This window comes from Trachypithecus francoisi, unplaced genomic scaffold, assembly GCF_009764315.1.
Source record: "Trachypithecus francoisi isolate TF-2019V2 unplaced genomic scaffold, Tfra_2.0 Lachesis_group13, whole genome shotgun sequence".
Classification (NCBI taxonomy): Eukaryota; Metazoa; Chordata; class Mammalia; order Primates; family Cercopithecidae; genus Trachypithecus; species Trachypithecus francoisi.
This window is the reverse complement of record NW_022681458.1, coordinates 117,237,934-117,264,165: the sequence shown is the minus strand read 5'-3', so window position 1 is coordinate 117,264,165 and position 26,232 is coordinate 117,237,934. Positions and strand designations below refer to the sequence as shown.

At 50.5% G+C, this 26,232-nt stretch overlaps 2 protein-coding genes and 1 pseudogene across 2 annotated transcripts in view; 1 reads left to right on the top strand and 2 right to left on the bottom strand.

Moving 5' to 3' along the window:
* LOC117095267 (SH3 domain and tetratricopeptide repeat-containing protein 1-like) overlaps positions 1-5,300 on the bottom strand; it is a 74,886-nt gene extending 69,586 nt beyond the window's left edge. The window contains exons 1-3 of the mRNA XM_033232073.1: positions 5,213-5,300; positions 4,790-4,911; positions 3,923-4,050 (exon numbers count right to left, since the gene is read on the bottom strand). Coding sequence (XP_033087964.1) covers positions 3,923-4,050; positions 4,790-4,911; positions 5,213-5,263 — 301 coding nt within the window. The 5' untranslated portion in view covers positions 5,264-5,300. The remainder of the gene's footprint in view (positions 1-3,922; positions 4,051-4,789; positions 4,912-5,212) is intronic.
* Positions 1-26,232, bottom strand: part of LOC117095273 — a 1,129,150-nt pseudogene that overhangs the window by 562,236 nt on the left and 540,682 nt on the right.
* Positions 1-26,232, top strand: part of LOC117094238 (SH3 domain and tetratricopeptide repeat-containing protein 1-like) — a 409,070-nt gene that overhangs the window by 148,548 nt on the left and 234,290 nt on the right. The window lies entirely within an intron of this gene.

The following is a 26,232-nucleotide window of genomic DNA, read 5'->3' as shown; positions in this document are numbered from 1 at the left end:
CTGAAACCTCTGGAAGCCTTCCTGACTATCCCTATACTCCACTCACCCCAAGCCTCTTGCCCCAGTCCCACCCTCTCTGCAGGCAGTGGCTGCTTTCCCCATGGGCTGAGGTCAGGGCAGATCCTGCCTGCTCTGAGAGTTCCATGCGGGATCCCTGGCTCCAAGCCACAGCAGGGGCACAGTGTTGAGTGACCCAGGCTTCCCTCTGGCCCCTGTCCATGCTGACCATTTCCAGGCCCTCCACGGGCCAGGCCAGGTACAAAACCATCTCACAGGTGTCCTTCCTGGCAATGTTCCCTAAAATATTGACAGAGTGTGACTCCCCAGACATCCACTCCCATTTTCAATGCATCTTTGGCTCAAACTCACCATCCCTGGGTTGGGATGCTGCCTCCCAGACCTCCATCTTGACCCTCCCATCTCCCCGCCGGCTTCTCCCCAGGTGCCTCCTCCACATGGGGACACCCAAGGGACCTCTCTAAGACCCTGGCCTGTCCCTCTTCAAGACGGCTCCCAGGGCCAAGGACAAAGTCCAAGATGCAGCAGTCCATTCCCACACTGCCCCGCCCCACACACGGAGCAGGGGCGTGAGAAGGCCCCGAGTCACCGCCGCCGCTCATCCAATGCCCCCCGGCCCAGCCAAACACTGGACTCTGTGCTGGGTGCATGGCTGAGCCTAATATCCTTGCTCCCAGTCTGAGGGACCTGGGACTGAACACTGACCACAAAGGTGGCCCGGGCTGTGGCAGAGGGAAGCTCAGGAGCCTGTGGGGGGCCCAGGAGGCCTCTGACTCAGCCAGGGGTGGGAGGCAAGGGCTTCCTGAAGGGGTGGGGCATCCCAACTAAACAGGAAGCAGCCAGCCAAAGTGCATGTCTCTGCGTGTGCCTGTGCGTGTTTGTGCGCCTGTGTGTGCGCCTGTGTGTGCCTGTGCATGTGTACCTGTGTATGTGGTTGTGTGTGCACCTGTGCCTGTGTGTGTGCGCCTGTATGTGCGTGTGCCTGTGTCTGTGTGCATTTGCGTGTGCATTTCCATGTGCCTGTAGTGTGTGCAGCAGCTAGTGAGTGGCAGGCTGAGCCAGGACACACCTAATCCACCCTATTCCAGGGCTGACTCTCACGTGGAGACTAAAGGGGACCCCATTTTAGAGGTAATTGGCAAGGATGCCCATTTACTCCTGCCTCTCCGCCAGCCTTCCAGGCCCCATCCAGCCCAGCTTTCTCTCCCACTCCTCTGGGCCCTGGGTCCAGAGCCTCCTATACAAGGAGGAGGGTGTGGCCTTGGAAAGACAGCCGCCCTTGGGGAATTCCAAGGGGGCCTCCCTGTGGGAAGCTGGCCTGGGCTGACAGCACCATCACGATGAGGCCCAGAGGGCTGTGCACGAGAAGGAGGTGAAGGAGGCCTCTGCCCCTCGACCCCAACTATGGAGTTTGGCCTCTCAGGTACTACTTGGCTGTTTCCTTCCTCCTGGGCAGGCAGAGTGGGCGGCAGGCTTAACCAAGAGAGATAAAGGGCCACTTCTGGGAGGCCCGTCCCTTGGTCCCAGGCGAACCCCTGAGCAGTGAGCAGCGTCCCTCTGGGCCTGACACCTGGCACCTCCCTGTCTGGCTGGGACTTGGGAGGCCACAGGGACCGCTTCTGACCACCAGGTGTCGCCAGCATTGGGCGGAAGCCTCTCGGGCAGCCCCAGGCCTGTGGTGAGGGATATGGGCCGGGGTCTTACGGCTGCCCCAGCTCCTCTTGTTGCTCTAAGGTCCCCAAGATCTCGGTCCCTGCACTGGAGCGCCCTGGCCCCTCAGCCTATAAGGAGCACTGACACGGTGCCGGTGCGATGCGGAGGAGGGGCGGGTACCTGCTGGGCAGAGGGTGGAGACACCCCAGGTCTGAGTCTGCCAGTCCCAGCTCTCTACCCCTGCAGGGCTGGAGGCAGAGGGAGCACAGCACCTCCCCTCGAGACAGACCTGACCCAGCAAGGTCTCAGCCTGGCTGGCTGGGACCCCGCCCCACTGCACCTGCCATGAGCTGGGGTTCCCTTGTCTGTGAACCCGATGGTAAGACGCCGGTCCCACCCCACCCTTCCTGGGTGATGTGAAGGTTCCAGGTGTCTCGGAACTCCAGGAAGGAGTTGCTCAGTGCAGGCTGGCATCCTGGGCAGGCTGGCACCCTGGGCAGGCTTCCTAGAGGAGGCACCGTGATTTGGGTTGGATCTTGCAACGTTGATTCAATGTGAGGATGATGCTATCCTCCAAAATGTCCTTCTCTCGACCCTGTTTTCTTTGTTAAATGTAACTTGACACTTGACTGTCAAGACTCAGTTTGGTGTCACCTCCTCCAGGAGGGTCCCCCGGACTACAATCCCCGTTCTTTACCCAGAGGCCACCATTGCCCGCTCATGTGTCAGCCTCCCTGGTTGAGACTGAGTTCTTGAGGGTGGGGCCTGGCCAGCTTGCGAGCTGGGTTGTATCTGCTAACCTTGCCGGCTCCTCCAGCTGGGTGCAGAGCTCCAGGGAAGCCACTGGGCCATTCCTAAGGAAGGCTGGAACCCAGACCCCTGGGGTCTGTGGAGATCCCACTCCAAGGGGGCCGGGATCACCCAGAGCCCTGCCCCTCCCCACTCACCTTCAGCCCTGTCCCTCCCCACCAACCTTCAGCCAAGTTTCAGGTCGTAGACGATGATGTCACCGAGCACCAGGTACATCTTCACGGAGTAGAGGGTCTCCTCGTCGAACTCCAGCGGCGAGTTGCAGAGCTACAGGGCCTTGAGGTAGAAGTGCTCCGCCAGCGTGCCATGGCCCAGCCGGTGGTGCAGGGCGGCCAGCCGGTAGTAGGCCACGTGCTCGTTCAGCCGGTCCCCTGGGGTGGAGGCCAAAGGGGCAGGTGTGAGGACGTGGCTCCCTGGGGCAGTCAGGCACAGGCACCTCAGGAGCAGGTATACAGACCCCGGGCAGCACCTGGCTTGCCTCCAGGCACCTGCGGTCACCTGGGCAGCTCTGGCCAGTCCCTTCCGGGTTCCCAGACTCACTTTCCCATCTGTAAAGCAGAACTAATAAGGCCTGCCCCTGTCTACTGTGAGGCTTTGGGAAAGTCGGGCTTGGATGGCCCAGCTCTGTTCCTACACATAGCCACCTGCCTTTGCTCACTGGTTTTAACCAGCGGAGCCCAAAAGCCATGCAGTCCAGGTGCTCCCGGGCACCCCGGCTCCATGCAACCCACAGACGTGACATCCGACTCCTCCTGGGTGTGTCACGATCAGAGCCTCTTATCTTGGGGAGTCACTGCGTGCCTGAGGTCCAGGTCCCCCCACAGTTGCGCAAACCCAGCTAGGCTGTCTCCGATGTCCTCCCCTTTGCAGGGCGAGTGCTGTGGAGCCTGCATTCAATGCATTCCCACACAGCTGCACACCTACTCTGTACTGGGCCCCAGGGCACAAGGCGCTGGGGCATGCGGCCTGCCCAGGGTTCCCTGTCTCTGGAGGAGGACAGACGACCTGGCACAGCACCAGGGGATGCCCGGCCTTAAGGGGCAGGCTACTGGAAGGGGAACTGGGATTTCATCAGTCAGAGAGTTGTGTGGTTGATGAGGGTGGAAAGGGCACAAGACAAAGGGAATGTGCCAGTCGGCCTGGCACAGGGACCGAGATGCCTGGCATGTCTGGAAGGCAGAGGGCACACTGGGCGGCCCTTGTGATCAGCAGCGGGAAGAGACAGAGGAAGCAGAGCTCAGCCAGGCAGGGAGTTCTGCGCTATGTGAGAGACCTCGGGCTGTGCCCCACGGCCAGACAGGGAAGCCAGCTGGGCAGATCTGCCTGCCTGGACAGGAGACCGGGAAAATCCAGCAGCTGTTTCAGCTCCTGCCCTGCAGACATGGAGGCTCGGCTCTGGCAAAGTGTGGGTCCTGGCAGGGCGGGCGCTCAGGGGACTTACCCAGAGTGATGCTGACAGCTAGGGCCATGTGGGCAAATTCCAAGCCCTTCTGGGGCTCCTCCAGCATTGCCAGCAGTGCCACCGGCTTGTTGTACAGCTGCGGCTCACCTTGTAGTTGCCCGTAGTCACTGCCAGGGGCAGGACCCCTACCACACAGGCAGGTGGGGTCAGGCTTCCCGCAGCACCCACCTTGCCCAGCGCCCTCCTCAGAGCTCAAACATGTGCTTGGAGCTTCCCACGCCCCAGTTACCCGTGCACCTCCACAGAGCTCTGTGCTCTGGGATAACGCACGGTTCAGACACCCAAGTTGGGGGCTGAAGAGTCATCTGAGGCCCATCCAGCTACACCTGGCAGCCTCAGACCAGCCTCTCCCACCCTGTGCACCGGGGGTCTGACTGGGGGGAGCCAGCACTCCTCTCTGCTCTAAAAACACCACATTTGTCTGTGCCCAGAGCTGAGCCACACCGTGAACTCAGAGGAAGGGAGAAGCCGTCCCCGTTTCGGGGTGCATGCAGATCTGGGCCCTGGCCCTGGGTCTCCCACTGACATGCTGTGTGTCCTTTGTCATGTCTCTGTGACTCTCTGAGCCTCAGCTTCCTCATCTGGAAGATTAGGACAGGACTTTCCACTCATGGTTGCTTGAGATCATCAGGTGCAAAGGGTAGAGCCACTGTCATGTCCACACCCAAGCGTTTGTCCTGGGAAGGGGCACGGTCAATATCATTCCTGGTGAGACCACTGGGAAACTAAGCATGTGCATGGGTAGCCCTGCCTGCAGGTGGGAGGCCTCTGCCCTGCCACACTTGTGCCTCAGCCCTCCAGGTGCCCCGCCAAGGCCCACCCACATCAGCCCACAGGCCAGCTCACCTGGTAGAAGGACATGGCTTTCTTCCGCTCCCAGGCCCCATTGAAGAAGATGTCTCCAGCTGCCTCAAACAGCTCCACCCCAGGTTGGAGTCGCCTGTGTACAGGACCACATTCTGTGCCACCTGGAAGGAGGCAGAAGTTCCCTCAAGACCCACACCTGGTGAGGTGGCCACACCCACCTTTGCCAGCCTCCTTCCTCTCACACACTGCAGGTAAACCTGAGCATTTTTCAGACCTGTGCATTAGGGCTGCCCCACCACTGGCATGAGGACGATGAACTGATGCACCTGAGTGCCAGGAGGTGATTGAGCAGCTGCAGCCCAGAAGCCCGACACCTGTGAATCCTACCACCAGGGATATCCCTAGCCTACCCCCCGTACTCAAACAGTCTCCGTGGCCCCCAGATTGCTGGGAACCTATCACCTGGTTCCTTTCTGCGTTGCCACATCCCTGCCGCAGCTCAGGGCCACACATCAACAGTGTGTGTGGGTGGGCCTGGTCCCCTCTTGGCCATGAGCTCGATCCTTCTCCTCAGCTCCAGGAGGTATACAGCAGGTGCTCAATAATGAAAGCTTCACCAGGCTCGTGAGCTTCACAATTTGTTCCAGATCACACTGTGTTTGGGAAAGCTTCTGAAAACAGCCGCTATGATAGGTTCATTTTGTAAGGAGATGTACCACGTGTCACTTGGAGCAAGTTCTTCTGTGTGTTAACTGAGTGGTCCCATTCTTTGAGCATGTGCTGTATACCAGCAGGTGCTAGGCACTGTGAGGGGCCACACCTCTGCCCTCAGGAAGAAGATGCTGGCCACTGTGGGATGATGTGAGGGAACCAGTTGGAGGGAGGGAACAGGCACACAAGCGGTGTTCAGCAGTGGCTTAGGAATGAGTAGACGGATGGATGAATGGATGAGCAGATGTATAGACACATGGATGGATGGATGGGTGTGGAGATAGAAGAATGCTTGGATGGATGGATGGACAGATTGATGGATGGATGGGTGGGTGCATGGTTGGAATGATGTGTGTATGTATGGGTGAGTAGATAATGTATGGATGTGTGGAGGATAGATGGTGGATAGATGAATGTATGGATAAACAAATGGACAGATGAACGGAGGGATGGATTAATAGATTGGTGGGTGGATGGATGAATGATGCATGGATGGAAGAATAGGTGAGTGGATGGATGGGTGAAAGGATGGATGATAGAAGGATGGATGGATATTGGATGGATGTATGAATAGATGGGTGGATGGATGATGGAAGGATGAACATGTGAATGGATAGATGATGGAAGAATGGTTGGATGAATGGATGGACAGACGAACAGGTGGATGGGTGATGGCTGAATGGGTGGGTGATGAATGGACGGATGGATGGATGAATGGAAGGATGAACTGGTGAATGGATGGATGGATGATGGATGAATGGAAGGATGAGCAGGCGAGTGGATGAATGATGGAAGGATGGATGGATGATGGGCAGATAGAAGAATGAACAGTTGAATGGATGGATGATGGAAGGATGGAATGAAGAACAGTTGAATGGATGGATGATGGAAGGATGGATGAACAGGTGAATGGATGGATGAAGAGATGAACAGTTGAAGGATGGGTGGATGATGGATGGATAGGATAAAGTTGGATAGATGATGGAAAGGTGGATGGATGGATGGACGAACAGGTGAATGGATGGATGATGGAAAGATGGATGGAAGGACCCACAGGTGTATGTAAAGATGATGGAAGAATGGATGGATGGATTAATGGATAATGGATGGATGGAAGGATGAACAGGTAAACAGATGATGGAAGGATGGGCAGATGGACAGGTGAATGGATGGATAGACGGGTGAATAGATGGATGATAAAACAATGGATGAATGATGCATGGATGGATGGATGGATGGAAGGATGAACAGGTAAATAGATGTTGGAAGGATGAACGGATGGATGGATGGACAGAGAGTGAACAGCACAGAGGCCCTACTGCCTCCCTTGCCACTCAGCTGGATGTACAGGTCCACCAGCTCGCTCTGCCGCAGGATGTAGTAGGTCTTCCCTGCTTGCAGCCACGCATGAGCCTCCTCTTCTGGAGGTGAATGAAAATCCCCAAACTTCTCTGGTGTAGTCCAGAGTGGATCTGTAGGCCCTGGAATCAGACACAGGTGTCAGAACGAGGGCTCTCATCCTCCTGGAACCAGTCTGCCTCCTCCCGTGGGTCTGGTGACAGATGAATCTGGAATGTGGGGACTGGGAACGGCCCTCTTGTGTGTGCAGTGTTCTGCCCCTCCCAGGCTGCTGGGAGGGCCAGGGTGAACACACACGGCATGGAAGAGATGAAGGATTCCTTCTGAGGGAATCGAGCATCATGCTGCCCTGTGGCAGGAGGAGTGTGCCAGTCCATCTCCCCTGCCTCCCAGACATGGTCTGTGTCTTTTCCAGATGCACCAGGAGCCGTTAGTGTTCAGAGGCTATCTAGGTCGATGGTTCCCAAGGTGTGCAGGCATCACAGTCACTCGGAGGCCTGTCTGTATAGCTTGCTGGCCCTGCCCCCAGAGCTTCCGGCTCCACAGACCTGGGGCAGGCCCTAGAACTCCCACTTGCCACCATCTCCTAGGTGACATGGATGCTGCTCTGCTCATCAAGGTAGTACACTTTGAGAAGCATGGCTCCAGCACACTGGCCCATTTTCCTTCTGTGAACCTGAGGCCAAGACTGGAGCCAGTCTCCCGGGTCCCCATGGAATCCGGCTCCTTCCCTGCTCTCTCAGTAAGTCCGACACTCGAGGGGCTGTGACTGCAGCAATGTCACCAGGCCCTGTGGGTGGGGTGGCCAGGGCCATGGTTACCCCCACCAGGCCAGGATGCTCAGGGGAAGCCGAGTGGGCCACTTATGGGACTTGAGACCTTGAAACCCTGCGCCCCAGGGAAGCAGGTGACACAATTGGCTCTGTCTTCTGTGGGAGAGAAGCCACAGGTGGCTGCTGTGGTCACATTTAAGGGGAGAGATGAAGGCTAGCAGTGAAGACTTGGGGCAGGCAGAGGTCAGATGACAAAAGCCACCATAGTAGGAAGAACAGCCCAGAGTGCACGTACTGCCTCTGCTGGGGTTGAGACGACCTTTGACCCAACAAGCGAGGCTCAAGGCGGGGCTCACAAGCCAGCGGCAGCCCTGGGCCAGCTTCCCTGTGCCCCCCTCCCTGCCCTGCCCCCCCAGCCCCCTTGCCACCCTCCACAGCCCCACCACTGCAAAGCCAGCCCTAACCGCTCAGTGCCCAGGGACAGGTAGAGCTGACTGATGATCTCCAGGAGCTGCCCCCTCCAGCACGCAAAGCCTAGCGTCATATCTGCCACACTCGGCATCATGTTGGGGGAATGGGGTTCAAAGCCGGGCCCTGGTGTTCCCACACATGCTTCTCTCATGCAACCAGGCTCCAAACGCACAGGCTCCCTGGCCTCTCCCAAAGCTAGAAGCGGTCTCAGCTTCCTCTACTGAGTCTGGCAAGAGAGAAAAGGAAGCAATGAACACCCCCAGCCAGCACCTCTGGTCCCATGTCAGGTTGAGCTGGGTGTCGGTGTTGCAGGGTGAGAGCATTGCAGGGGGCAAGGGTTGAAAGTCATATCATCCCCTTCCCTCCTGGATCATGGGAACAACATCACTGGGGGGTGTACACTTTCTGCGATATTGGGAGTAACATCGTCTTCTGTGCCTTGGAATATTAAGGACAATATCACTGGGGGAGCGTGTACATCTTCTGCAATATTGGAATAATATTATCCCCTCTGCCCCTGCATACTAGGAATGCTATCACAGAGTGGGTGTTCACCTGCTGCCATGTGGGGATTAATATCATCTTCTCCCCTTCCGGATATCAGGAAGAGTATCACACGGGGTGTACAGTGTCTGCGATACTGGGAGTCATATCAACCTCTCAGCCTTGGAATATGAAGAAGAATATCACAGGGTGGATGTTCACCCCCTGCTGTATTGGGAGTAATTGATAAAAATTGATAGTGGATTAAAATGTTAACGATTTGGAATGGTAATTAATATTAATATCACCATTAATCAAATAATGATATCCGCCATGGATGTTACTTAAATCAATACAAAGTCATGCTGGTAAGAAAATAATGATTAGTATTAGGGAATAATAATATTGTTCAATGACATTAATATTAATAATAGCGTGCATAATCATGTAATTAAAATCTCCAAAATTAACAATGGTATCCTATTATTAGTACCATTGATAATTATTAAAATGGATCATTGATGTGTAATAACCATATTATTACTCCTAATACCCCAGGCAGTGTACACGTACCCGGAGTCCCCAGCCGCCGCCACGCTCCGTCCCCCGGCGGCTGGCGGCCCCCCATCGCCGGGGGCTGGGAGACCCACCCCACCCGCGATCCGGGGCCCCCAGCCGCCTCCACGCCCCAGCGGCCGGCGGCCCCCAGTAGCCGAGGGGTTGGGAACCCACGCCACCCGAACTGGGCCCCCAGAAGCTGACGCGCCACGCCCCCCGGGGGACGGGTGCCCCCGATCGCTGGGGGGTGGGAGACCCACCCCCGCGATCCCGGGCCTCCAGCAGTCGTCACGCCACGCCCCCCAATGGTTGGGGTCCCCGATCGCCGGTGGGTGTGGGACCCACACCCCCCATCCGGTCCCCTAGCAGACGCCACACCTCGCTCTCCAGCCTAATGGGTGTGGCGTGGTGGCGGCTGGGGGCGTGACGTGGGGGTTCCCCAGTCGCCGAGGGGCGTGGCGTGGCAGGTGCTCTGGGCCCGGATCGGGAGTGGTGCCTCACCACCCGGCGATCGGGGGCCCCCAGCCCCCGGGTGGCGTGGCGTGGTGGCTGCTGGGGTCACCATCAGCTTGGGACTACAAGCTGATGAAAAACGGGAAGTTTCATTTCCGGCTTCCATGTAAACGTTCATACTGGGCCATAAAAGCAGATGAATTAGATATGCTCTTATCCTGAATATATATATTTATATTTTCTTTTATATATAGAGATAGAAAAAGAGAGAGAGAGACAGAATCAAGCTCTGTCACGCAGGTTGAAGAGCACTTGCGGGATCTCAGCTCACTGCAACCTCCGCCTCCAGGTTCCATCGATTCTCCTGCCTCAGCCTCCTGAGTGGCTGGGACTATAGTTGCGCACCACCACATCCCGCTAAATTTTGTATTTTTAGTAGAGACGGAGTTTTACCTTTTTGGTCAGGCTATTCTCAGTCTCCTGAGCTCGTGATCCACCCGCCTTGGCCTCCCGAACTGCTGGGATTACAGGCTGGAGACACCACATCTGGCCTATCCTGCATATTTAAAATTAATTGAGTTTAATAAAACAGAGCAGGCCGGGCGCGGTGGCTCAAGCCTGTAATCCCAGCACTTTGGGAGGCTGAGACGGGTGGATCACAAGGTCAGGAGATCGAGACCATCCTGGCGAACACAGTGAAACCCCGTGTCTACTAAAAATACAAAAAACTAGACGGGCGAGGTGGCGGGCGCCTGTAGTCCCAGCTACTTGGGAGGCTGAGGCAGGAGAATGGTGGGAACCCGGGAGGCGGAGCTTGCAGTGAGCTGAGATCCGGCCACTGCACTCCAGCCTGGGCGACAGAGCAAGACTCCGCCTCAAAAAAAATAAAATAAAATAAAACAGAGCAGAGAGAGAGAAGTAGTGGCCCACCCAGCAGCTCTGAAGCTATCTCATGGAAGGTTTAGTGGGGAATCCTGACCCAAGTCCAATCTCCAAGCTCTAGACATTTCACCAACAAAACAGGAAGCCAACACATTCTGCGTCTTCTTTCCAAGATAAAATCGACCATTTGTAATATTTTTTCATAGACAATGGAAGCTGAAAAATAATTGCTGAGAAAGGAGGAACTTTTCTAGAAGAACTTAAATCCAAAAGACTATGGGATAGTAATGAGAAGTGGAGGAGAACAAAAAAGGCGTGGAAAGTAAAATCAGGAGGCAAAACAAACGTTTTAGAACAGCCAAGTGTGGGGAGTTGGAAAGTGAAGCTTTGAGTAGAAACCAGAGTTACAAAATTTCAGAGCTGGAAGGAGCCTTATAAGGAAGCAGAATTGGGCCCGAGGACTAAATATTTGCCAAAAATCACACAGGCAATTAGTGGCAGACAAGAGAGGACCTTCATTTTTATGCAACCTCTGCCTCCTGGGTTCAAGAGATTCTCCTGCCTCAGCCTCTCGAGTAGCTGGGATTACAGGCACATGTCACCACGCCCGGCTACTTTTTGTCTTTTTAGTAGAGACAGGATTTCACCATGTTGGTCAGGCTGGTCTCAAACTCCTGACCTTCTGATCCGCCTGCTTCAGCCTCCCAAAGTGCTGGGATTACGGGCGTGAGCCACTGCGCCCCGCCCGTTGTAATGGGTTCTATTTGGATTCATAAAGATGTGTTGCAGCCTAGTTATAAAAATTTAAAATTCATGGTCCAAAACCACAATTACTTGGGCACCAACCTAATAACATAAGAATTAAAAGAGATCTTTATATTAGTGAGCCCATGGATGATGAAATAATAAAGAATATTACAATCTCCATAACCCACAAACTTGGTAACTTAGACCAACTGGATGAATTAAAAGACACAATCTATTAAGACTAAAACACAGGAGAAATAGGTCATCTAAATATATGCATATCTATTAATAAAATGGAATGAATACCTAATAACCTTACAGAAAACTTACGTATTCCAAAAATCTGACATTCTGTCATGTTATTCTAACTGGTGGAATTCGGGGATTTCCATTTTGGTAAGAACATAGGGGAATTGCACACATTTAATTTTAGTGTTCATTGGTCAGGAAACCTATGTCCACTATAGGATACTGCAGAGCAATGCGTTGTGGAGAATTTAGGCAAGATAATATGATTTTCAGAGTTAAAGGAAGACAACCTGTTTTATGTACAGTCATTCCTCATAATATCACAGGGGATACCATATTGAAACTTTGGGGTATCCCCAGGGATGATTCTTATTTGAGCCACATGTGAATTTCAGACACGGAGGCTTCCCAACTTTGGTGGCTTTCAACAAATGTGGAAGTTAATCACAACCTATTTTGTGGAGGCATAAATTTCAATGAGCACTCAACCTTTTATTTTAAATATTATTTTTGTAAACTTTGCATTTCCAATTAGGTGAAATTTGAAACCTGTTTCAGTTCTTATCCACTTTTTTTTTTTTTCTGAGACGGAGTCTTGCCCTGTCACCCAGGCTGGAGTGCAGTGGCATGGTCTTGACTCACTGCAACCTCCGCCTCCCAGGTTCAAGCAATTCTCCTGCCTCAGCCTCCCAAGTAGCTGGGATTACAAGTGCCTGCCACCACGCCCAGCTAATTTTTGTATTTTTAGTAGAAATGTGGCTTCCCTATGTTGGTCAGGCTGGTCTTGAACCCCTGACCTTGTGATCTGCCTACCTCGGCCTCCCAAAGTGCTCAGATTACAGGCCTGAGCCACCGCGCCCAGCCTCTCCACATTTTTTAGGCCGAGGGGAGTAAGGGTTGCTTTAAGTTATCAGGGACTCCCATGTACCCACCCCATTTGTGTCAATTTCTTCCTTCAGAGTTCTTCAAATCAGCATCACCATTGTTAAAGGCCTCCCGCATGGTAATAATTGTGCTACAGGGTTTTATGAACACGAAGTTTATGTTTGATTGAATTAACCTCCTTGCTGTGGCATAAGGGGGCCATAAGTGTTTTCACCAATTATGAGGCGGGTTCACTGTGCAATGGCTACCAACATTTCTGAGTACAATGAGACCAAACACATTCATACATAAATTCCACGAAGTGAATGTATTACTTACAAACAGCAAACAGAAGACAACAGAAGTCTGGGATTCAATAGGAACCGCTACTGCAAGATCAGGAAAGCTACCCAGAGCAGATGGATGGAGTTTTGACTGTAAATGCTTCACTTGCGCTACAACTGAGGGACCCCAGAAAGGAACCCACCTTGGGTTTTCTCACACGATGTGGTTTGCTGGACACAAGCGTTAAAGGACATTCTGTTTCGAGCAGGGACTCTAACAGAGCCTGGGCTGTTCTGACCAATGTCACCTGATTATCAGGATATTGCATTCCCAGCATATCATACAGTTATCTTGAGAACTACCAGTAAGAAAGGGAGGAAAATGGCCCTGTACCCTTAAAACTAAAGGATCAGGATATTTGTTGTGACAGAGGCACAGACAGTAGCTACAGAGTGTTCTTGTGAGCCACCTACTAGTTCTCTTGACCGCAGCGTGGCACCTGACCTCTTTTCTCTTTCCTTTCAATGGAAACTGTTTCAGAATATTTTGAATATTTTGAGTTTCTACATCTAAAGAGTTGAGGCACATGATCACTGGCAGTGTAGACTCTCTGCATGATTACAGGAAAGAGTTCGGGAGCCCATCAAGCCACCTTGGTGGAGACCACCTAATCCTCCAGAGAGTGCCACTCCATCTTCCTGGGGTTAGCTCCACATGCAGTAAGGCCATTATGTCTAAGGCCGGCAAGACTTGAGTCCGAAGATTCGACTTTTGGCATGCTGATAAGCAACAGTGATAAGAAAAATCCCACACACTGGCCAGGTGTCACTTGTGTAACATTTCATACATTTTTTCCAAGCACTGCACTATCATTAATTCGCATCAGGCTTTCCAAATTAGAAAAGCTTCACTTATAGAATTTCTTTCCAGTGGGAGATTTCACATGACTTTTCAAGTGAATGTGAAAACTGAAAATATTCTTGCAGTTTCTAAACTATTAGAGTTTTAATCCTGTGTACGTTCTTGTATTTACAAGGTCCAGCCAGCTACAGTGTGCATTTTCATATGTCCTTGAGTGGGTATGAGAGAAATGAAACATTCCCACATTCTGGACATTCCTAGGGTTTTTCTCAGGAAAGAGCTGGTGTCATTCAAAGGAACTAACACAACTGAAGGCCTTACCACAAATTTAAATTCAAAAGGCTTTTCTCCAGTCTGAGGCCTCCCAAATTTTCACAAACAGGAAAATCTGAAGGCTTGACCACATTTCCTACATTCTTAAGGTTTCTCTGCAGTGTGAGCTCTTTCATGTTTGAGGGAAATGGAAAGAGTAAATGTTTTACCACATTTCTTACATTCAAGGGGCTTTATTTATTTATTTATTTTTGAGATGGAGTCTCACTCTGTCGCCAGGCTGGAGTGCAGTGGCACAATCTCGGCTCACTGCAACCTCCGCCTCCTGGGTTCAAGTGATTCTCCTGCCTCAGCCTCCCGAGTAGCTGGGATTACAACCATATGCTATGTTACCTAAGGCCTAAGGCCCAACCTCCCTGTGTTACCTAAGGCCCCGCCCTCTCTGCACGGCTCGCTCCCCATTGGCTGGGGGGCGGGCCCTGAGCGCCCGGCTCCGTTGGGGGCGGGGCGGCGGGCGGCGGGCGGGGCCCTGTACACCTGCATGGTGTGTGTCTGGGCCTCAGCCCAGCGCCAGCTGCAGCTCCTAGATCCGAGCCGGATCCTGAGCGGGGAACTCGGGCTGAAGTGGCGGCGGCGGCGGCGGTGGCGGCCCCGCCCAGCGGCTCCCTTGTTGAGGCTGCTGCGTCTCTGTCAGCTGCTCAGCTGCGTTCTAGTCGGCCCAGGCGCGGCGGCGAGGAGCTAGGGCCGGGAGGCGGCGGCCCGAGGTGAGACCGGGCGACGGGCGACGGGGTCTCCGGACCGGGTGGGGGTCTCTGCGCCAGGCGTGGCGGCTCCGAGCTGGGCTCAGCAGGGTCCGGGGTCGGGACCCCGGGTCCGTGCGCCTGGGCTTTGTCTCCGCCTGGGGTGGCACCGGGGGCTTCGCGTCTGCTGCGATACCGCGTGGGCCAGCGCGGGGGTCCCGGGTGCCCTGCGGTTGTGGGCCGGTCCGCACTGCTCCCCGGCTCCCCGCGTCTGCCGCCCACTGCCCCCGCCCCGTGATTTATCCTCTCACTTGCTGGGCGGGAGAAAGCAAAAGGCGCGGGCCCGGAGCTGTCGCGCAGCGGCCTCACTGACCTCTGCCCAGGCCGGCGGGTCCCGGGGGCGAGGGGTTGTCACCGCGCGTCCCACCGCCGCACTTCCTGCTCTGGCCTTCGGCTGGGCTCTGATTGGTGGAAGCAGGGCCCTTCTGCCTGGCGCTTCTTGATTTCTTCCGTTAGTAATGGGAAGAAAAAAAAATCTGGAAAGCCAGATTGAACTTTGTAGCTCTCAGCGCCTGGAGAGTGGAAGAAACTCTCCCAAGAATTTGGAGGGCTGAACATGCGTTTCAAGTAGGAGCATCCACACCCACGGAATGAGGCCAAGGCAGTTACAGTTAGAGGTGAGATGTATGAGGGGGGAGCCAGGGTGAGGTCCATAGGTGGGGAGACTCCGACCTCAGCTTGATGGGGAGACCTGATGCTGCCCCTCAGACGCCTATTTCTCAGCCACCAGAGAAAGTGGAATCACTCCTTAGTGAATACTTTCATCAAACTTTTGAAAAACCTGTAATATCCCAGTAAGCATAATCGAACTGGACAGTTTTCCCCTTTTAAGAGTGTTAAACGTCCCGGAGACAAACAGCAGAAGGCTCAAGGAGTCCAAATACTCAACCTGAAGTTCTTTCTGAACAAGAGATGGTGTATAAGTAACAGGCATATGAGACAAAACTGAACTAATCACTGCAGCTGTGGCTCCTAGCCCTGTAGCATGTCATGCAGTCCCTTTTGCCTTCTCTGCCTTCCACTGTCCCAGATCCCAAGGCTTCAGCCCACCTCCAGTCATCACCTCCTGCCCACCCATTGCTATGAACTCTGTTTCAGTGGTTCCCTTCTCTCTGAAGTTTTGCTTGTTCTTCTGAAGTCCTGGTCTTTAAGAGCTTATGATCTGCAGGGACAGATTGGCTTTGGGCAGTACATAGTTAAGTGTAGCACAGCTTGAAAAATGCTCTGATAGAGGTGGGCAGGCAGTTTGTACATGCGGGTAAGTGCGAGGTCCTTTTTCAATATCATGAATTCAAGTATTCATGCTATTTAAAATCTGCAATTCTTTGACTCTCCAGAGGTTTTTAGATTAATTTTTTTTCTATTACTTCCTAGTGTTTGTTGCATAGTTCAGAGTACTTGATTAAAACTTACCAGGTCGGCTGGGTGCAGTGGCTCACGCCTGTAATCCGAGGACTTTGGAGGTCTAGGCAGGCGGATCACTTGAGGTCAGGAGTTCGAGACCAACCTGGCCAACATGGTAAAACCCTGTCTCTACTAAAAATAGAAAAATTAGTTGGGCGTGGTGGTGGGCTCCTGTAATCGCAGCAATTCAGGAGACTGAGGCAGGAGAATAGCTTGAACCCAGGAGGCGGAGGTTGCAGTGAGTGAAATGGCTCCACTGCACTCCAGCCTGGGCTATAGAGTGAGACTTCCTCTCAAAACAGAAACAGAAACAATGTACTGGGTCTACCTCCGGCTCTGGAATTTTCCTGGAAGGTCTTCTCTGCTGGGCTTCATTTTTCTCACTTTTGAGGATCGTAAATGACATCTTCCAAGAATTGTTGCCCTACACCTTTAATTCTTTCAAGCAAATATAGCACAGAAAAATTCTCTTCCCCACAATGGTGTAAGGAAGTCTCTCACAGAAGGGGACACTTGGGTATGGAGAAGACACAGGGTATATATAATTAGGATTGTTTTCTATCTTTAATTGGCCAGTATTGTTTTATATTTCAGCATTTTTGGGGACCATCAAAATTTGTGTTTCAGTTATCATTAATATTTTACAAAGTTATAGAATGTGCCTGATTTGTCTTTAACAATCTCTTCAATTATTTACATTCCCATGTAAAAAATGAAGTAATGAATGTCCATGTAAATAACATTCCCATGCTTTAATGAAGCATAATTTCTTGACATTGCAGTTGCTAAGTGCCCTGTCTTGAGGTTGGGAAAGCTAAAGGACAGTTAAAGGGCAGTCAGAGGTCAAGGTCAGCAAAGCATCACATTTGACATTTGAAATCCAGCAGCAGGTATCACAGTGAACCCCATTCCAGCATCCAGGAGGTTTCTCTGCCCTGCCTCTCCTCCAGCCACCTCAGAATCTGTGTCTGCAGTGTTGGTCCTGCTTTCCTGTCTCTCCTCTGCCTTTTCTTTCTCTTCACCAACTTCTACTCAGTGCCTCTGATGTCCCAGACAGTGGCAGTGGGAGTACAAAGGCTAATAAACCCGGCCCTCGTCCTCAGAGAACTTATATTTTCTGTGCAGATATTAAGTTATACTGTCATATATAGTGTTGACAAACATTGATACAGATTTCCTGTGAAGTGCAGAAGCACCGTCGTAGAGGCAGAGATGCAGAGGCAGCACTGGTGACTCACACATGGAGAGCTGGAGTTCTTGGTCTAGTGGGAGAAACTGACCTGGACATGATTTCAGTGCAGCGGAGTGAGTGCTGGGATGGGCTCCCTCAGGGCATCTGGGGCTGGGTTTGTCTGGTGTTTAGTCTCCTGCGTGGTCCTTAGAGTTTATCAGTAAGATGAGCATTGGGAGGTTTCTAAGTGAAAGGAAAGGCAATCACTTACCTGAAACGTGAAATTTGTAGGTGTTCTGGGCCATTTGTAATTCACTGAATCTGTTTTGTCAGAGCAAGTCTATCATCTCTTTTGGATGGAGTGTGGCCAGCCCTGCCTTGCGATGTAAGGAAATCGGGAAACGCTTGTCAGGTGACAACACCGTGCCAGACACTCTTCTAGGGGTTTCCACGTAAATCACTGTATTCATTTCTGTTGCTGCTTTACCACATTTCCACATATTTCGTGGCTTAAAACAATTGAAATTGTATCATCTCACAGTTCTGTAGGGCAGAAGTCTGACGTGGGTGTCACTGGGCAAAAATCACCATGTGGACTGGGCTGCATTCCTCATTGGAGAATTGTTTCTAAGCGCTTTTGGCCATCTAGTTCCTTGTGGTTGCAGGACTGAGGTGTCTGTTCCCTTGCTGGTCATCTGTTGGGTCTGCCCTCAGCTTCTGAGGCCTCTATCTGGTCTTTGCACGTGGTCCCATCAGCTCAGGACTAGCTGGGCCAGGGACCTGCTCAGGCTCTCCAGTTCCCCTGTGTGCATTTCTCTTCTTCCACTCGCAGAAAGTTCTATGCCCTATTTTAAAATATTTTTTTGAGATGGAGTCTCACACTGCTGGCCATGCTGGAGTGCAGTGGCGTGATCTCAGCTCGCTGCAACCTCTACCTCCCGGATTCAAGTGACTCTCCTGCTTCATCCTCCTGAGTAGCTGAGACTACAGGTGCCTGCCACGACGCCTGACTAATTTTTGTATTTTTAGTAGAGATGGGGTTTCACCATTTTAACCAGGGTAGTCTCCATCTCTTGATCTCGTGATGCACCTGCCTTAGCCTCTCAAAGTGCGGAGATTACAGGCGTGAGCCACCTCGCCTGGACACTTCTATGCTTTTAGACGCTCATGGGATTAGATTGGACCTCCCTGGATAGCCCAGGATCCTTCTCCTAAGGCCTGTGGCAAAGCCCTTTTGCTGCATGACATAGTCACAGGTCTCGGGGGTTGGAATCTCCCACCACAGTTACCGATCCACTTACTACAGCAGCCTGGGAGGTGCTTTTCATTGCCTCTGGTTAACAGATACCAATTTTTTTTTTTTTTTTTTTTTTGAGATGGAGTCTCATTCTTTTGCCCGGGCTGGAGTGCAGTGGTGCGATCTTGGCTCACCACAACTTCCATCTCCCGGGTTCAAGCTGTTCTCCTGCCTCAGCCTCCTGAGTAGCTGGGACTACAGGCACGTGCCACCAAGCCCGGCTAATTTTTGTATTTTTAGTACAGACGGGGTTTCAGTATGTTGACCAGACTGGTCACAAACTCCTGACCTCGTGATCCACCCACCTTGGCCTCCCAAAGTGATAGGGTTACAGGCATGAGCCACCGCACCCAGCCATGATGATCGTTCTTAAATGAAAAAACCGTTCCTCTGACTTGATGTGAGGTTGTTGGTGAGACTGATAGCAGTGGAGACAGGTCCGTCAGAAATGGAGCTAAACTTTGTGTTTTGGAGTCTTTTGATGGCCTGCCCTGATGATGTAAGTTTTGCTAAGAAGTCATTAGAGTAATTCCTCTACTGGAAGAAACCCCCAAATGAGGAATTGGGGACCTTGCCTTTTCAAGTTTTACACAAAGGACTCTCCATGGGTGAAAAGGACATGATTCCAGGTCCATTTCTAGAATGGAAACAGCTGCATCAACCCAACAGCGATTCACATTCCTGAGTTTGAGAGAATCCGATTGTTTCAAGGCTGAAGCCAAAAGCCCAATAAACAATGTTTGTACCTTTTTTCATAGTTAGGAATTAGGTGCATCCTGTGGACAAGAAAATAACTGATGGTGGTCAGCAAGTATTTTAAACCCAAGCAGGACCTCATTTTATCATGTGGGTGTTTTTGATTTTTTAAACGAAGTTTTTATTTTCCTGTGCAATAAATGACAAGCTCTGACTTGAAATACATTTCCTTTAATAAACCAGAATCTAGGGCCGGGCGCGGTCGCTCACACCTGTAATCCCAGACTTTAGGAGGCCGAGGAGGGCAGATCATGGGGTCAGGATATTGAGACCAACCTGGCTATAGTGAAACCCTGCCTCTACTAAAAATACAAAAATCATCTGGGCATGGTGGCAGGCGCCTGTAGTCCCAGCTACTCGGGAGGCTGAGGCAGGAGAATGGTGTGAACCCGGGAGTCAGAGCTTGCAGTGAGCCGAGATCACGCAGTGCACTCCAGCCTGGACGACAAAGCGAGACTCTGTCTCCAAAAAAAAAAAAGAAAGAAAAAATAAATCAGAATCTATAATCCTAAGGATCTTAACCCAGCTCTCAGAAATTTATGACGTCCCCAAAATCCTGTGCAACAATTTTGTGTATATGCATCCATGTGTTTATGGGGAGATGATTTATAGCTCTCCATACATTTTCTGTTTTTTTTTTTTTTTTTTTTTTTTTTTTTTGAGACGGAGTCTCGCTCTGTCACCCAGGCTGGAGTGCTGTGGCCGGATCTCAGCTCACTGCAAGGTCCGCCTCCCGGATTCACGCCATTCTCCTGCTTCAGCTTCCCGAGTAGCTGGGACTACAGGCGCCGCCACCTCACCCGGCTAGTTTTTTGTAGTTTTTAGTAGAGACGGGGTTTCACCATGTTAGCCAGGATGGTCTCGATCTCGTGACCTCGTGATCCACCTGTCTCGGCCTCCCAAAGTGCTGGGATTACAGGCTTGAGCCACCGTGCCCAGCCAATCTCCATACATTTTCAGAGTGGTTGGATTCCAAAAAATTTTAGAATACACCACTTGGGCCTGGTGTGGTGGCTCACACCTGTAATCCCAGCACTTAGGGAGGCTGAGGCAGTAGAATCCACTGAGGTCAGGAGTTTAAGACCAGCAACATAGTGAGACCTCCAACTGTACCAAAAAAAAAAATGCTGGACGTGGCAGTGCACACCTGTGGTTCTAGCTACTCGGGAGGTTGATCACATGATCCCAATAATTTGAGGCTGTAGTAAGTTAGAATTGCACCATGGCACTCCAGCCTGGGCAACAGAGGAAGACCCTCTCTCAAACAAAAACAAAAAACCGTATCACTTAGTATACTATTGTTGTTGGTCAAGTATCAGATTTTGATTAAAAATTAAATACTCTTGTTTTTTTTTTTTTTTTTTTGAGGCAGAGTCTCGCTCTGTCACCTAGGCTGGAGTGTGGTGGCGTGGTCTCAGCTCACTGCAAGCTCTGCCTCCTGGGTTCACACCATTCTCCTGCCTCAGCCTCCTAAGTAGCTGGGACTACAGGTGCCCGCCACCACGCCTGGCTAATATTTTGTATTTTTAGTAGAGATGGGGTTTCATCGTGTTAGCCAGGATGGTCTTGATCTCCTGACCTCGTGATCTGCCCACCTTGGCTTCCCAAAGTGCTGGGATTACAGGTAAATACTCATTTTTAGCAAAGTTGTACAGGCATACAGCTCTAAGAGTCAGAAATTAACAAGTCTTAGGACAAAACCCAGCAATCCCCTACCTTACTCTTCTCTACTCTGATCCCTCCTCCGTGGAGGTTACTGTGTTTATGTTTTAGCTCGTTCTTCTAGATTGTGTGAAAGACAGGGAGATGTCCTATTGTGGAAGACAAGGATTCAGGTTGCTTACCCTTCCCGCTCCTCCTGTTGCCCACGTTTTTCTCCCCCATCCTCTCAGTATAATTATTGTGATAGGCCAGGCACGGTGGCTCTTGACTTATCTCAGATTTTTGGGAGGCCGAGGCGGGCAGATCACTTGAGGCCAGGAGTTGAAGGCCAGCCTGGCCAACACAGTGAAACCCTGTCTCTACTAAAAAATGCCAAAATTAGTCAGTTGTAGTGTCGCACACCTGTACTCCCAGCTACTCAGGAGGGTGAGGCACAGGAATTGCTTGAACCTGGGAGGTGGAGGTTGCAGTGAGCTGAGATCGCACCATGAGCTGAGACCGCTCCACTGCTCTTCAACCTGGGCAAAAGAGGTAGACTCTGTCTCAAAAAAAAAATGATCATGATAGTGGGATACATAGTACAATAGTGTATCTATTTAGTATTCTTCCTGGTTTTTGGCCCGGAGCTTCTAAAAGCATTGTAGCTTCCTGAGCGATAGGAACATCATTGGTTGTAATATTTGGTCTTAGGTTTCAATACCTGACACAAGAGCTTCTAAGACTTTTGGAATCTCTGGGGTGATAGGAGTGTCTTTTGTATGATGAGATGACAGGTGTCTTTGGGCCCCTGGACAGGTTCAGGATCAGGGCTGGTTGCTAGAAAGATGAGTCATGATTCAAGAGTTGGATGTATCAGCCTCACCCCTACCTCTGGGAGGGGAGACGAGACAGGCTGGAGATTGAGCTAGTCACGGGTGGCCAATGACTTAATCATGTCTGTTATGAAAACTCCATAAATCCCTGTAAATATTGGGTTTGGAGAGCTTCTGGTTTGCTGAACTCATTTGGTGCTGGGGAAGAGGCACTTCCAGGGACGGCATGGGAGCCCCGACCTCTCTGCCCCATGGTGTGCTCTGTGCGTCTCTTGCATTTGGCTGTTCCTGTGTCCTCTTCTTTGTAATAAACCGGTAAGAGTAAGTAAGTGCCAAGCACTTTGCGTCTGTCACCTCAGGTGTTGTGGGCAGTTGACCGGTTGAAGAACGCATTGCTATTATGTGAGGAACCTTGGCCTTTGAAAAAGCAGAACTAGATCCACGTTCTTGCCTGGTAACTGTAACTATCATCTAGTTTGTAAAGGGGAATGCAGTTCACTGAAAACTTCTTATGACAGTGGGGAAAGGATTGTGGTGTCTGCATTGGTTTGTGTCATATAGGTCATATGAAAGAGCATTTAGGCTGGAGGGAGACTTTTCATCTCTCTAAGTTTACTTTCACAGGACAATTCCATCATGATTTGAAGATTTTTGAGTCAAAACTACATTGTTCTGCTCTGTGTTTTGGAGCAAATTTATACATACAATTTGCTTAAATATTTCAGAGAATACAGGAATATATGTGTGGGGTAAAAATCTGAAATTTGCATTCCCCCTTCTCTAGAAGTAACCATTGTGAATAGTTAAGTTTGTATTCCAGCTCTTTTGTATATTATAAATACACTGTGAATATATGAGTGTATATATACATATATGTTTTATTTTTAGAGATAGAATATTGCTCTGTTGCCCATGTTAGTCTCAAACTCCTGGGCTCAAGTAACCCTCTCACCTCAGCCTCCCAAAGTTTTGGAATTACAGGTGTGAGCCACCGGCCTGGCCTGCATGAGTGTATTTACTAATTGCTAAGTTACTCTGTTCAATACGTGTCTGTTGAACTCCCCCATGTGCCAAGCATTGTTCTAAAGACCTTTTATGCACTAATTCACTTAATTTTTAGAGCAGCTCTATTATTGTGGCCCTTTTACAGTGAGGAAACTGAACCACAGAGAGGCTGGGGACGTTGTCTAACATCACACAGCCAGTGGTGTTGGAATTGAGGTTTGAACCCAGACAGCTGGCTTCAGATCTCTTAGCTGTTATCGTAGATGACACACCCAAACCTTAGGGCCGCCTCTCAAGCCTTGCCTGAGCTCTGCCTGAGCTCTGTGAGAGTCATGTATGTGAGGTTTCTTTCCTTTTTAAGGACACAAGTTTTGGAATTGTCCCAGACCTGGTGGGACCTGTTGAGGACCAAAAACAGGGATTCTTCAAGCCTGCCCCAAGGCCAGATCTCTGATTGAGCTACTTGGAAGGTAGACGTGTAAGACAGTAATTTTGCCAGAACAAAAAGTCAGGATGGCTGGGGTGACTCGGCCAGATGCGGTGGCTCATGCCTGTAATCCCAGCACTTTGGGAGGCCAAGGCAGGTGGATCACCTGAGGTCGGGAGTTCGAGAACAGCCTGGCCAAAAAGTTGAAACTCTTTCTCTACTAAAAATATAAAAATTAGCTGGGCGTGGTGGTGGGTGCCTGTAATCTCAGGTACTTGGGAGGCTGAGGCTGGGCATCAGGGGACCTGACTTTGTTATGGTTCAAGCAACAGCTGGTGAGTTAACAAAGACAAGTCACATCTGGCCCCTGGTCCTTTGTTTTATAAGTAGAATCACAGTCCGAATGGGCATCACTGCCCTGGCCTCTATGCGGTGCTGAGTGTTGTGGGGATGATGGCTAAGTGTCAGGGTGCATTTCCACCACTAGGGGATTACAGGCCAGCCAAAGGCACAGGTGGAAAGCTAACAGCCCCGGGCAGGTACACAGAACCAGAGGAGTTTGAAACGGTGGTTCCAAGCTCCTTGGTGTGATTGGTGTGATCACAATAAACATTTTATCTCTAAGTCTTGGGCCATTGGACCAAGAGAAGAGAGAGCTGGTATTGAGTTTTAGTGAGAGGTGCGTGGTTCGTGTGCCTGCTGAGCCTGGCTTGGGCTCAATTCCATTGAGTCCCATTCCATGTTACCTTCTGTTTCCACCTTTTTCATGCTCCTGCTTGTTTCTCCAGAAAAAAATGCAATAAATTCCATTCAAAAACTTTACAAAAGCCATAGATGCTTATTGAAAATAGTTCAAATGATGTGGAAGACAGAAAGATAGTGAGTGTTTCTCTGTTGTGTGTTTGGATGAATGTGTCTTTGGGGTAGTCACTATTAACACTGGGTATATTTCCTTCCAGATCTTTTCTAGTGTACCTACAAATATGTATGTACACATTGTAAAAAACAAAATAGTACCTGATAAACATTGAGTCCCCCTACTCCCACTGTGCAGTCTAAATGGACATCCTTTCATGGTGATACGATGAGACCAGATCGACTCCTTTTGTTCGCTGGAGTGCTAGGTAATAATAGCTACAGAGAACTCACCTTTAGTGGGCATTTACCATGTGACAGGGTCTGTGCTCCAGGCAGGCTACATGAAGTGGGTCTTAAGGCTTTTTACAACAATGCTATGGGTGAACACAGTAATTGTGACCATTTTGCAAATGATAGAATTGCAGTAGAGAGAAGCAAAGCTGCTTGCTGAAACTCATGGCACGATTCCCGAGAGAGAGAGAACACTTTTAAAACAATTGTTGCTATAGTCAGGTGATTTACGGTCATATGAAGAAATAGTGCATTCAGTGAATACATTTCAGGGTGTGGTACAGTCTGGGAGCTGTTCCTGAAAATGCACTGGGCTAGAGGTAAGGGAGCGGTCCATTGGCCCTGGGCCCCTAGTGCAAGGAGTGAGGTCCCTGGGAGAGGGGGCATGGAGAGGAGGTCTCGGAAGAAACCTTGCAACATCCATTTCTGCTGAGTCTGGTCCGAGGTCTGGTTCTTGATATGTACACTTTTCAGATACTTGGTTTTGATTTTTATCATGGCTCACCTGAGCAGCCATGGTTTGAAACTGCTTGGAGATGTGGTCTGGCAGGCCAGTGCTATGCCCATCCTTCCCGCTCCTGCAGGAGGGGAGTCATCCTGGGACTAGAGCGCTTCGCCTGTAATCAGCTATCTCATAATAAGTGGATTTGATGCTGGTTTCGCTAGGTCAGGAAATTTCCCATTTGGAAGGAAAACTGATACTTGTTTTTGGGTGTTGCTGAGGAGCCACAGGGTTTAGAGCAGGGACTGGAAGTTTGTTGAGACACACGTGAGTGCACTCAAACATCTTCCATGAAATGTGGAAATAAACACAGTGTTCCAGAGAGGTCCCTGGCTTTGGGATATAAATATTTCTGTAACAGAATGGCACTGGATGTCTGCTGTATTTTTTTCTCTGCTCTTTTGGCAAGTTTTATTTGGGTGTATGTCTCCTGTACAGAAGGTATGACATCACTTTTTGCCACCAAGTATTTACAGCCGTTGGTGCCTCCTATGTGGGTCACTTTTGTGCCGTGGTTTCTTTGGGGAAATTGTAGGTCTCCTACCCAAAGCACATTGCCCATTTCAAAGTGCTCCTGGTTTCTGAACATCTGTGGCAGTGCCTTCCATGTGGGTGAAGCCAGCCGAGAAAGTATCCCACCTCAGGAGGTAGGGACTGGTGATTGCCTGTGTGAGGAGGCTGGGGATGAGCCCTGGACTAGAACTTGTGATCAGCTGCTTTTCCTTCCCCTCCTCTCCCTCCTATTTTCCCACCACCCCCCCTTTTTAAAAATTTCTTATTAAAAATTAAACAGTTATTTTGGTTTCCTTTATTCGCTATTCCTTGCTAATCATATGCAGAGTGAGCCTGGGACAGTGGAAAGGAAAGTTGTACTTGGCTTCAGATGATCCTACCAGCCCCGTATTGAGGGGCTTCCGCCAGGTGGCATTCTGAAGTGGTGTTGTGGAGGTTCTGCTTTGAGTCCTCAGCGTTAACCAGCAGAGGCAGATGGTATTTAGTCCTGGCTAATGTTGAGGAAGTTGAGCTCAAAGTAGCTAAGGGAACTTCCCAAAGTCACATAGGAAGAAGCAGAGTAGAACCAAACACAGATTGTCTCAGAATCAGGCAGGTTGTCTGATTCCAAAATGGGCTCTTAATTTTTGGAGGTCAAAAAGCTGAACAGACACAGATATTTCTTTCTTTCTTTTTTTTTTTTTTTTTGAGCTAGGGTTTTGCTATGCTGCCTAGGCTGGTCTAGGCTCAAGCTGTCCTCCTGCCTTAGCGTTCTGAGTGCTGGGCTTACAGATTTGTGTTACCAAACCCAATAGAACAGACATTTCTTGGAAGAAGACATACAAATGGCCAAAAAATATGTGAAAAAAATGCTCAGTATCACTTATAATCAGAGAAATGCACATCAAAACCACAGTGAGGTATCATCTCACCTGTTAGGATGAGTATTATCAAAAAGACAAAAAATAACAAGTGCTGGTGAGGATATGGAGAAAAGGGAGCGCTTACACACTGTAGGGGGTGTACACTAGAGCAC